Raw genomic sequence first — 13,178 nt, 5'->3', positions numbered from 1 at the left:
AAGTGCTGCTTGTGCTTGTCAATGCTGACTTCCAGGACTCGCTGCTCACTGTGCAGGATATGACCCTTAAATGAATTTTATGAATGAGCTAAATGGATTGTAATTGATGACTTGAAAGTACAATGTGAAATCATGAAAACGAACACAATAAAACATTAAATTAAATCACACCAATCTGGTCCATTAGTGGAGAAAAGTCTGCCTCTTTCCTTTCAGCTTTGCACTCAGTGAGTTTCTGCAAGCAGCAGCTAGTTTGTGTTTCTGGTGCTATGGATATGAACTGAGGAAAAGAGCTGAGTCTGTGTGACCGCACGTGCCTGAGGGTACTCAGCAAAACAGCCTGAGAACAGGTGCCTGCTGTATTTGAGAGCTGCCTGATCAGATGGGAGGGAGGAAATCGTAAATCTAGGAAATTCATCTGATGCATTTCATCCCACCAGAAAGGCTGTCCCACTGGCCACATTTCCACGAGCAGCTCAGTCTCAGTCTCAGGGGTGTGCTGTATGGGAACACCCTCCCTGCTAACAGCAGCCCAACACAAGGAAGGGAAAACATCTCTGTACAGAGATGAGAAAATGCATGAAGTGATGCAGGTATTGCAGAGAGTGCACAGAGGCTGATGTCCTTCCACGGCTCTGGGCTGCATCTTTGGCTCTGCAAAGGGGTGATGCAGGGCCCATTCGTGCTGTGATGAGGGCAGGCTCTGCAAAGCTGCTGTGAGGGCTGCTCAGATCACTGCAGCCACCCTGCTTGCATCCCTATGCTTAGATAAAAAAGAAGCTCTTAACTGCTGTGTGTTGTCTCTTTGTTTTGCATAATCAAGTGTTGAAACCGTGATAAATGTTGACATCAAGTAGCCAGAAGTGCAGAATATAATTGTGTGAGGCCAATGAGGTCATATGAAGTTTGTGCTCTGGCTAACATAATATGTAGAAATATTACTAACAATTAGCATAAGTATTGCCATTTATTATAACTAATTTTACAACTAATTATTATAAGTAATAATTATTCTACTAGGATTTTTTTCCTGAGGGCTTTGTCATTCCTAATGTTTGAAAGTTATAGATGTTGGAGCTGAAACCCTAATTCTGTAATATTCTCTCAATGTGACTGTTGCATCCATGTGCATCTGTGTGACTCCATATACAGTTTTGTTCTTCTACATCTGTCTTACAACATGCCCTTTTGCTAAATGCTCTGTAGGCATCAAAGCAGGCAAGAATGACACAAGACCCTCTAGGTAGCAGGGTAAGCAGAAGCAGCAAGCTATTAAGATCTTCCTGTTATTTCATTGATGATTTTGTAGGTATCATCTTCTAATCTCATTTAAAAAAGACTGAATGTGCATTTGAATATTTCTGACGAGAAAATTGCTAAGCAAAATATATATATAATCCTACCATTTTGGTAGGAATAGGGTGAGTTATTATTGATTCACAGAGCACGACAAAACATCACTGCATGAATTAGCAAACAGCTGTTTCTAATTTGAGTTTAGAACTGTACACAGAGGAACTTGTTTTAGTGTTCACTCCTTTCATTTATAATGAATTTTAATTACCGCTACAGGTGAGAAAAATGTAGAAACAAGCTTGTATCTTGTGGAAGAAACAAAGGAGAGACAGATGCTAACAGATTTACAGTCTGTGATAAAAGGAATGTTTTGGTACACTTTACATGTAATTAGAGTGCAGCTGTTTTCAGTCCCAAGTCCATGATGCACAGCAGAATATAGTATCTGCTGCTTTTCCAAAGGGAGTAAAGAAAAACAGTGATTCAACTCTGAAAGCATTTAGTTTATTCCTAGATCTAACATAAAACTTTCTCCTCCAGCCCTATTATGCCATTTATCGAAGCGTGAAATAACTTACTTAATGATATGTTAATTTTTTGTTACCAGCAAAATACTGACTGTTTGACATAAGGAAAAATAATGTTAAAAATAACATTTTATCATCTGCTCAGAATTATGGATCACCCTGTCCATGGTCATTACTGAGCCTTGATATCTCTGCTAATGGGAGACAAGGGCTCAGGCATGCATTACTCTGCCTTAACAAGTTTCTGTATATCAGCTAAGCTTCAATAGACATCTTTGTGTGTACTTTTAACTTGCAGTATAAAAAAGACTAATTAGATGTATCTTTGATCACTACAAAAAGGTTTAAACAAAGACAGCAAGGTTTAAACTGTCTATGTGTAACAGTTTATCTGTGGCAGACATCCCAGCAAGTTTAGTGTTTGAAATTCTGCACTACATCTTGTGCTGATTTTGTATTCTAAATACAAAGTTACTCTCTGCATGAGAAGAAAAATCAGATTATATATACTTTCCATTGAGCCAGACTTCTTCCTTGCTTTTTAAAAAAATCACTATAAAATGAATCGCAGTACAAAGCTGAGAAAGTAGGAGAAGAGTCACTAACCTTTGGTAATTTAGTCCAACAAAAATGCTTACCTCATAAGCATGGGATTAGGCATAACTGAATTTTTCTCAAGTCAGAGATAATAATGAAAGCAATGCCTGTGGTGCCACTTACATTAGCACCTCTTAGACTTTTATCCAATTTCATGTTTGCTTTGAACATTTTATACATATACACACAGACACACACACACATATATATATAATAGCATAGTGCCTTCAAGTACAGAACTCTGACCTGTTTGGTGAAGAAGCTGATGTCACTGAAGTGTCAAGCTCTGTGTAGAGTTCTTCAGAGCAGTGTGGATTTCCCAGGCCCTCCTCCCTGCCTTGGCTAAGGGTGGGTTAAGCAACTCTGGGGGACAGTTGCATGATAGATATTTTTTTGAGGAATAATTATAAATAAGTTGCAGAAATCTTCCTTCTCTCACTTAGTGAAGTGTGCTTGAGTGTGCAGCAGTGCTGGGTGTCAGTCACAGCCCAGCAGTGACAGTGCCATTCAGAGCTAGATGCAGTGTCAGTGTACAAGGACTTGCATTGCCACAGGGGCTGGTGGGTCACAGTCCATTATTGCCTTCTGTGACACAACGAACAGAAATGTTCATTGAAGCTAATAAATGCATAAAAAAATCGAGTTTGGAATATTATAGGTACTTCTAATTATTTCTTATAACTGTGAAGGAAATGTGCAGGAAAATGGGACCAAACACTCCAGCAAAATAATTAAGCAAAAAGCTGTTGCGGTGAACTGAAAATGTTGAACTTAAAACATTTGCTGTGTAAACTTGATTTGCATTATTTCACACCAGTACTGCAGTGTAAATGAGCAGCGTATGCTATGTGAGGTTCTTACTATAATCCATTGTAATGATCTATCCCTGGCTTTAATACACAGTGCAGCAATGCAAAATTTACTGTAACCAGTGCTGAGGATTTGTTAGTCCTCAATCTCTGTGTTTTATTCTCATAGTTAAGCATCTGCAATAATAATAATTATTGAAATTGATAGCATTTCTATTGGACTTTCCATCTGAGGATGTCTCAGGGTTTTCACAGCGATACAGAAGTAAGCCCTACAATTTACCCTTGAGAAGCAGATGGCTTTTTGCTATTATGGAGATGAGGAACTGAAGCACAGTTCAGAAGCGTGTCTTATGATGCCAAGCTTGCAAGCGTGTTTTCAAAACTTACTTTTTTGGGTGCAAGAATTCCATCAACTTTTAACACCTTAAAGCATTTTCAGTGCTTTGACCATCTTTAACTTGTGTACCATGGAGGGACTCAGAGAGAACCAGAAGTCTGAGCTTAAACAGCAATCTTTCCTTCAACAATCAATTTGGGGGTTTGTGTTTGTTAATTTAAGTATTTCTCTTGTGTACTAGCTCTGCGCTAGAGGAATAAACTTGATAGAATAAGATCACATTCTAAATCTGACCTCCTTGCTTTATTGTCCCATATGGAGATGCCTTCTGGGCTCAGGAGGGAAGTCTTAAAGATGTTTCTTTGGCCAGACCCTCGATTTTTCTGATGCCTGGGGCTGGTTGTGCAGGCTCTCCTGAGCCCTGTGGTGCTCAGTCTGTGCTGGTGGCACTGGGAGGAACGGGCCTGCTGTAGTGCCTGGGCCACATTGCAGCGTGCCCGTGCTGTGCAGGGATCACAGAGGCCCTGGGGAAGAGCCCCCTGAGCTCCCCATGTGTAGGGGAGACAGGGGGGGCGATTTTTCAGTGGAGAGGGACCCAGTGATACTCTGATGGTGAACAAGAGCTTTAGGCAAGGACAAACTTCAGGTCCAGGCAAGAAAATGTGGTCTCTGTGCATGTGTTTTGTTCTTGAAAGGAAAAGGAACCAGCTGGGGGTAGCCTGGGTTTGTGCACTTCCTGCCCAGGAATGTGGCCCCCAGGGCTGGGGGAGCTCAGCTGGGGAGCTGAACAAGAAAATGAAGCTCTGCTCAAAGTTCAGCAGGAGTGAACTGTTTCCAGCTACCTGTGGGCAGGGAGATGGGAAGGTGTTTGCAGGGATTGTGAAATTGTGTCTGGTTGATTATATTTCTATTAGCAAAATAACTCTGGAATAATAGATATATCAATGTCAGCAGTGTATGCTGAGATGGCAGTGCTGCTTACTCCTGGCAATCTGTGATGAGCCATTTGTCTCCCTTCTAAGAGAGACCACATCTTTTTAAAACTTCATTTTATTGTTTTAGCTTCATGAATATGTCTCTGAACTTGGCTTGTGTTATCTGGAAGATAAATAGAGAATGAAGTATGATTTATACTACATTTTGGCCAAATTGTTCTTCTTAGAAGGAAAAATACATTTATTGAATGCATTGAGGCTGGAATTAGCTCCTCACTGATGATGATAAATGCTTGCAGTCCTGTAAACGTGCTGAACATTAAGTTGCTAAATTACTGTACCACTTTGAGATTGATTATCAAGAATGGCCCTTTAAGCTTCATGACCTGCACATATATCCTGAGGACTACTGGCATCCTGAAGCTTCTTTAATGCTCTTTTTTTTCCTAATTAAACTTTTTATTGAATTTTCTTACCCTTTTAATACTTGTTTTGATTCTCTTATGCGCAAATGACAAAAGCCTTGCACCAGCCATGTGATTCTCTATTTTAGAACAGTCCCACTTTGCAGGATTAGCCATTTTAATGACTTTAATCTCCTTTTTGAAAGTGATTTTTCTCATTCTGCTACATTCCTTTGATTGCATTAATGTAGAATTATTATTCTAACCATCTTTGCCAGACATGTCATACCACATCTAAAATATATCTTCCCACTAAAATATTACTGTGGTAAAATACCTTAGAATTTTCTCCTCAGTTCATTATAGGTCTTTTCTTCAATTAAATATGGCAAGTTAAAATTAACAGGGCCATTATTCATTCATTCCATAAAGAGATTAATGATATAATGAGTTTTCCCTAATTTCTTCAGTTTAGGTGTTCAGTAATTTAGTATCTTGTTAGTAAGAAATCCAGGTAGGTTGTTTCTGGTGCTTAAAGTTTCTTCTAAAATTCTTTTTGATCTGTAAAAGTATGAGAAAATACTGGAATAAAAAGAATTAAGAAATTAAACATGAAAATTGGTTAAAGGTCTAACTGAAGCTAACAAAATGAGATAATCTTTGCATTCTATGTAAACACTTCCATTTTATGACAAATCCAGCTTTCCAACCTGAGAAATATTATTTTTTTAAAATCCAAATTATATTATCAAAGGCTTTGCGCTTCACTCACAAAGTAACACTAATACCAGCTTTCTTTGATTTTATTTTCGGAATAGCCCGATATGTTTGAAGAGCTGCAGCTGGAGGGGAACATTCTATTTGAATGTTAGACTGTTTTGAGGTAGATCTGTTCATTTCAGAGGAAAAAGAGACTTTCTAGAGATTTGTTCAGTTTGTGTGGTGGGCCAATGTAATGGTTGGCATACGTGCATATGGATGTAAATAAGTTAAAGCAGTTGGCCCGGCCTGTGTTAGCCCTGGATTTGGCCCATGGCATCTCAGGTTTCCAGCCGAACAATGGAGCTTTATTCGGTGGAGGCGTTTGGAGAGCTCGGGCTTCTCTCGGCGCGGCCCTGCCCGTGTGCGCCGCCGCTCCGCACACGGCACGAGCAGCCCGGCTGCGACAGGGGGGATATTTCAAATGCACGTGTTCCCACAAACATTTCTGCAAACAGACACGTAAAATTATTATAATTACAGCCAGTAAACCCGAGCGGTAACTAGCAAATGGTTGGGTGCTTTTCCTCTTGTTGTTTTTCTCCTCTCTCCCCCTTTCCGTAGACAGCAGCAGCGGCACAAACGCAACATGTGCTGCCCTAGTTCAGGCCCAGCATCCCCCTCGTGCTCCCCTTTGTCTCCTTGCCCCTGGAGGAGCCCAGCTGGTGAGAGGAGGGAATTAGGCAGCCCTGAGCTACCGGCACCTCCCCGGGGCCCCTAATCCGGGCGCTGGCAGCCGGCTGCCTCTTCCCTCCGACGGCCCGTGGCCGCAGGTCCGTGGGGACGGAGCCCCGGATCCGGCTGGCGGCAAAGCTGGGGGGCGGCGGGGGCCGGGGGCTCCCCGGGGGCTCCGCAAAGCTGTGCTGGCAGCGCGGTGGGCGGCGGAGGTGGCTTAAATTGGGAACATGAGGCTTTGTTGCAGCTGCAGAGAGAGAGAGAGCCGTTCGTGGTCGGGGGACTGAAGCCTGAGAAAAGTTTCCATAAAAATCAGGAGCTCCTTGTCTGTGTTTTAGGCTTGGGCTCCGCCACATTTGGAGGAGCTAGTTGAGCGCAAAGACCTTGAGCATCTTGGAGGCGCGGATGCTCGCTGAGAGTCGAGGTGCATTTCGGGAGCAGGGAGAAGCAGCTTCTCGGTGTCCAGCTCTGTCTGGAGCAGGAGGTTTAGATAAACGGGGGGAGCAGAGCTCTCGGGAGCAGGGGGTGCAGAGAGCCTGATCTGGAAAATACACACCCCCATCGTGCAGGAAAAGTTGTTTGGGGTGTGCTTATTTGGTTTAGTTTTTTCCAAGGTCGCTGCTCTCTTTCTTTACCTGGGATGAAAAAGCAGGTGTTTGCCAGAGCAGACAGTGCTGCAGGAGCTGGCTGGTACGGGGGTGATACCCTCACTAGCTGAGCCCTTCTGTCAGAGCTCCTCACCCTACTCGTGCCTTCTCTACTTGTGCCTGCTCTGCCTGGAGACTCTGTAGTTGGCAGGCACGAGGAGTGTGCGTGTGGCAGCCTACACACACAGTTGGGGATTTTTTTATTGGTTTGTTTTAGTAAAAATTGAAGTATTTAAAACATTAAATGTTTTATAAGGACAGTGTATCTCAAGAACCGGCTCCTTTTTGGAATCTCCAAAGGAATCTCCAAATGTTTGCGTGGTCAGCGCCTTCCATCATTTACAGGAACTTTATTTTTGCTTCCTTCTGTGGTTTAGTTTGATATCAGACTAGTGGCAGTTATGTTTCACTCAGCATCTCTGCATTTGTTGGAATTAGGATATTTGAGCTCACTCTCTTCTGTTTCTTGTTAACAATTCTGTTAATGAAAGCTGACAACATTTTATGTATTTTTCCTAAAATGATTGTGGGGCTGCTGGAGTTGATGCTGTGTTTCTTTATGGTTATATGGAATTATAAAATATTTTTCAAAGCTTCATATTGAGTAAAGGAAATAGTTATTAAAACAGAGGCTGGGCCATTTTTAGTTTATCCTGAACTTGATTCTTTTGTGATGTCTAAAGATCTCTAGTGGTGATTTTCCTGGGCTTTAAAAAAATTTGTTCGATTTTGTAACAAGAGAGAAACATTACCTTTTATACAAGTAAACATGGTAATGGTGCAGATCTCTTCTCTGATTTTTCTTGAGCTCTCTCAAATCTGATGCTTTTATTTCACCTACATGTTCAGCTCTGCCTTTGAGCAGCCTTTCATTCTGTTACAGTTTTCAGACAGACCTGAAGGATTTTTTTAATGGAGACATTACTTAAAATCATCTTGATGTAGCATTTAACAGACCCACAAATTCACAGGTGATCACTTAACACTGTAGCTTTCTGAAGTGTTTGTATTGCTTCATTGCACATTGTGTTTCGCTTTCTTTATTCATTGTTTATTGCTTTACAGTACAGTGAGCAGGTGTTAAACCTGCTAAAGAAAAACGCTTTTTATTAACACTATGTGTTGGCATATTTGTGAATTATGTGTACAAATATATTTTTATTTTTCTTTCTCAAACATCCTTTCAAATTCAAGAGGGTTTATTGGGGTTTTTTTTGAGTTGATTTTTTTTTTAATGCTGTAGTAGCAGAAGCCCATAGTGTTGTTGAGAGCTTTGTCCTTATTTCACAGATGCACTGGGAATTGTTTTTAATCTCCTTTCTGCTTTCCCATTACAGATGGTGATGACGACCCACAACTCTCCTGGGTGGCTTCATCTCCCTCCAGCAAAGATGTTGCATCACCCACTCAGATGATAGGAGATGGGTGTGATCTTGGCATCGGGGAGGAGGAAGGGGGGACTGGCCTGCCGTATCCCTGTCAGTTTTGTGATAAGTCCTTCATTCGCCTGAGCTACCTTAAAAGGCACGAGCAGATCCACAGTGACAAACTACCTTTCAAATGCACCTACTGTAGCCGGCTTTTTAAGCACAAGAGGAGTAGGGATCGCCACATAAAGCTTCACACAGGGGATAAAAAGTACCATTGCCACGAATGCGAGGCTGCATTCTCTCGCAGCGACCACCTCAAAATCCACCTGAAAACCCACAGCTCCAGCAAACCATTCAAGTGTACTGTGTGTAAACGTGGGTTTTCATCCACCAGCTCATTGCAGAGTCACATGCAAGCTCATAAAAAGAACAAGGAACATATGGCAAAGAATGAGAAAGAGGTGAAGAAGGATGATTTTATGTGTGATTACTGTGAAGAGACGTTCAGTCAGACTGAAGATTTGGAGAAGCACGTAATGACACGCCACCCACAGCTTTCCGAGAAGGCAGATTTGCAGTGTATTCATTGCCCTGAAGTATTTGTAGACGAAAACTCGCTGCTCTCACACATTCATCAAGCCCATGCCAACAAGAAACACAAGTGCCCTATGTGCCCAGAGCAGTTTTCTTCAGTGGAGGAAGTCTATTGCCACTTGGACAGCCACAGACAGCCTGACTCCAGCAACCACAGCATCAGCCCTGACCCAGTCCTGGGGAGCGTGGCGTCCATGAGCAGCGCAACGCCGGACTCCAGCGCATCGGTGGAAAGAGGTTCCACTCCAGATTCCACCTTAAAGCCTTTGAGAGGACAAAAGAAAACTAGGTCTGTTGATAGAGAGGATGGCCAGAACTGGTCTAAAGTTACTTACAGCTGTCCCTACTGCTCGAAGCGTGACTTCAACAGTCTTGCTGTTCTGGAGATCCATCTGAAGACCATTCATGCAGACAAACCTCAGCAAAGCCACACGTGCCAGATCTGCCTTGATTCCATGCCTACACTGTACAACTTGAATGAACACGTGAGAAAAGTGCACAAAAACCATGCCTATCCCATGATGCAGTTCAGCAACATTTCTGCCTTTCATTGTAATTACTGCCCGGAGATGTTTGCTGATATCAATAGCTTGCAGGAACACATCCGCATTACTCACTGTGGCCCAAACGCTACCCCTCAAGATGGCAACAATGCTTTCTTCTGTAACCAGTGCTCCATGGGCTTTCTGACTGAAGCTACCTTGACTGAGCACATCCAGCAGACTCACTGCAATGTAGGAAATTCAAAATTGGATTCCCCTGTCATTCAGCCAACACAGTCTTTTATGGAAGTTTATTCATGCCCTTATTGCACAAACTCCCCCATTTTTGGCTCCATCCTGAAGCTTACAAAGCATATTAAAGAAAACCACAAGAACATTCCTCTGGCACACAATAAGAAGTCAAAAGCAGAGCAGAGTCCAGTTTCTTCTGATGTTGAAGTCTCTTCCCCTAAAAGGCAGCGGCTTTCTGCAAGCGCAAACTCAGTGTCTAATGGTGAATACCCATGTAATCAGTGTGATCTAAAGTTCTCAAATTTTGAAAGTTTTCAGACCCATTTAAAGTTGCATTTGGAGTTGCTGTTGAGGAAACAGTCTTGCCCTCAGTGTAAAGAAGACTTTGACTCCCAGGAGTCTCTTCTGCAACATCTCACCGTACACTACATGACAACTTCCACTCATTATGTATGTGAGAGCTGTGACAAACAGTTTTCTTCAGTGGACGATTTGCAGAAGCATTTGTTGGACATGCATACTTTTGTGTTGTATCACTGCACTCTTTGCCAAGAAGTTTTTGATTCCAAGGTATCTATCCAAGTGCATCTGGCAGTCAAGCATAGCAATGAAAAGAAGATGTATCGTTGCACAGCCTGTAACTGGGATTTTAGGAAAGAGGTGGATCTCCAGATCCATGTGAAGCATAGTCACTTGGGTAATCCATCAAAGTCTCACAAATGTATCTTCTGTGGTGAGACCTTCAGCACAGAGGTAGAACTGCAGTGCCACATCACAACCCACAGCAAAAAATACAACTGCAAGTTTTGTAGCAAAGCTTTTCATGCCATCATCTTGCTTGAAAAACACTTGCGGGAAAAACATTGTGTTTTTGATGCTAGCGCTGAGAATGGTACAGCTAATGGCATGACCCCAACAAATAAGAAGACAGAAGGGGCAGATATCCAGAACATGTTAATGAAGAATCCGGATACTTCCAACAGTCATGAAGCCAGTGAGGACGATGTGGATGCTTCTGAGCCCATGTATGGCTGTGACATTTGTGGGGCTGCCTACACTATGGAGGTCCTCTTGCAGAACCATCGTTTGAGAGACCATAACATCAGGCCTGGGGAAGATGACTGTTCCAGGAAGAAAGCAGAATTCATCAAAGGTAGCCACAAGTGTAATATCTGCTCAAGGACCTTTTTCTCAGAAAATGGCCTGAGGGAGCACATGCAGACCCATCGAGGCCCAGCTAAGCACTACATGTGCCCCATCTGTGGGGAACGCTTCCCATCGCTCCTGACCCTGACGGAGCACAAAGTCACTCACAGCAAGAGTCTGGATACAGGGACATGTCGGATCTGCAAAATGCCACTGCAGAGCGAGGAGGAATTCATCGAGCACTGCCAGATGCATCCAGATCTCAGAAACTCCCTGACTGGCTTTCGCTGTGTTGTCTGCATGCAGACAGTCACCTCTACCCTGGAGCTGAAAATTCATGGGACGTTCCACATGCAGAAATTGGCAGGAAACTCTGCAACCTCATCACCTAATGGCCAGGCCTTGCAAAAACTCTACAAGTGTGCGCTGTGCTTGAAGGAGTTCCGCAATAAGCAGGACTTGGTAAAGTTGGATGTGAACGGCCTTCCCTACGGCCTGTGTGCTGGATGCATGACCAGGAGCACCAATGGACAGTCTTCCAGCTTGACTCCACAGGAGGTGAACGAGAGGCCGTGTGGCAGCCTGAGGTGTCCAGAGTGTAGTGTCAAATTTGAAAGTGCTGAAGACCTAGAGAGCCACATTCAGGTAGACCACCGAGACCTGACACCCGAGACCAGTGGCCAAAGGAAAGGTACCCAGACGTCCCCTGTTCCCAGAGTAAGTACAGCTGAACTTTAAAGTATCTGAGGGATAAAATGTAGACCTTCAATGTGAGAACTGATATGATATTATTTCTTTTTTTTTTTTAATTGTCACTTTATCAAATCACTTATGCTACTAAAAAAACCTCAGCAAAACAGGAGGAAGAGTAGAATAATTCACATAGAACAATCAGAAGTTGCTCAGCCTCTCAGGCACCTTGATTCCTAGAAGCAGCACATCAGATTTTTTTATCTCAAAACTGCCCTAGATTTACCAACAGAGAGCTGGGACTCTTGGGCAGTGGGGATTGAGTTTGTCCATGAATTCTGATTCTACTGAACTGGCAGATCTGGAAAAGCTGGGGTAGTTTAATGAAAAATGGAGATGCTGAGAACCCAAAACAATAAAAAAATCTAATCTGTCATATTTGAGGAATGAGATTATTTCTTACCAGGAAAATAATAATGAACAGGAGGATATAGGAACTTGTGAGGGAAAATGTAGTAAACTCCATCCTACCCCCCAACTTCTCACTTAAACCACATCTCTGTGCTAAAGAGCTTGTCCCTAGGAATGTCTGTCAGAGTGAACCTTTTGAGGTTACTTGGAGGTCTGTGTGCATTTGTATGAGCTTGTTTGCATGTGTGTGTGATTTGAAAAGAACCTGCTTCATGGCCCTTGTGTAGGGGCCAGTAGGGGATAAGTAGTTTCTTAGCAAATCTGGACATTGTCTAATGCAGATTACATAAAAGTGTGCTGTCCTTGACTTTTTGCAGATAGCCTGCTTCCCTATTTCTTAGCTTACAAGTTACTCAGGAACATGCAGATCCAAGTAAGGTTCCAGAAGCCTACTCAGGAGATTAATATCATTTGCAGTTTATAGTCTTTTTAAATTATTTGTTGACGTTTTGGTTCAAGAATGGGCCAAGTCAGTCCTTCCTCTGTCAGGAACAGATGGAATGAGAAGTGGATTTTGGAAATCTTCTCAGGAGACCAACAGCAGACACATCTGAGTATTGATATCATCTGACATTTTTAATTAAACATGATGGGGTGAGATTTTCAAAAGTATCTAAGGAAATTAGGCACCCAACTCCTAATGAATAATTCCAGCCGTAGATGCCTGTTTATGTCAATCTGCTAATTAAAGCACCCACAAACACATCTTACTGAATTAAAAGCACCTGAAAATACCATCCATTCAACTAGAACACCAGGGACTTGGTAAGTAAGAGAGGGCCCTAAGTATGTTCTGAGGACATGGGCTGAGGTGCCTCCAAGGGAGCTGGGGCAGGTTTTTCCCTGGCAGGAATTTGGATCCCTGCTCCATGTGGGGCTGTGTGGGGCACCAGTGTCTGGCTGAGCTGGGCTGGGCACGGCCATGCTGGAGCAGTGCCCCAGTCCAGCCTCCTGAGCCAATCCCACAGAAAGCTTGATTTCTTTTCTGGTCTTTTCTCCTTTGGTAAAACCACTGGATATTGTTCCCTTTGGGTGTGACTAAGCCTCCAGGCACACGAAAATAATTTTGCAGAAGAATGAAATATCCCACCTTTGGTGTGATACCTAGGTCTGGCTAGGTCATTGTCCTTTTTCCTCCTCAGGACTTTATTTTCTTCTAAATTCTTGAAAAATACTTCTATTCT

The 13,178-nt window shown here is 42.8% G+C and overlaps 1 protein-coding gene across 10 annotated transcripts in view; it reads left to right on the top strand.

Annotated features, from left to right (window-relative positions):
• The window catches only part of ZNF423 (zinc finger protein 423), a 281,081-nt gene that overhangs the window by 175,090 nt on the left and 92,813 nt on the right, over positions 1 to 13,178 (top strand). For all 10 annotated transcript variants that reach the window (XM_071440356.1, XM_071440357.1, XM_071440353.1 and 7 more), the window contains one exon: positions 8,327 to 11,550. In XM_071440356.1, the coding sequence (XP_071296457.1) occupies positions 8,327 to 11,550 (3,224 nt within the window). The remainder of the gene's footprint in view (positions 1 to 8,326; positions 11,551 to 13,178) is intronic.

The sequence above is a fragment of the Agelaius tricolor genome, unplaced genomic scaffold (genome assembly GCF_023055355.1).
Source record: "Agelaius tricolor isolate 1412-34295 unplaced genomic scaffold, bAgeTri1.0.p SCAF_15, whole genome shotgun sequence".
NCBI classification, from domain to species: Eukaryota; Metazoa; Chordata; class Aves; order Passeriformes; family Icteridae; genus Agelaius; species Agelaius tricolor.
The sequence above is the reverse complement of the archived record's forward strand: the minus strand, read 5'-3'. Positions and strand labels throughout refer to the sequence as shown.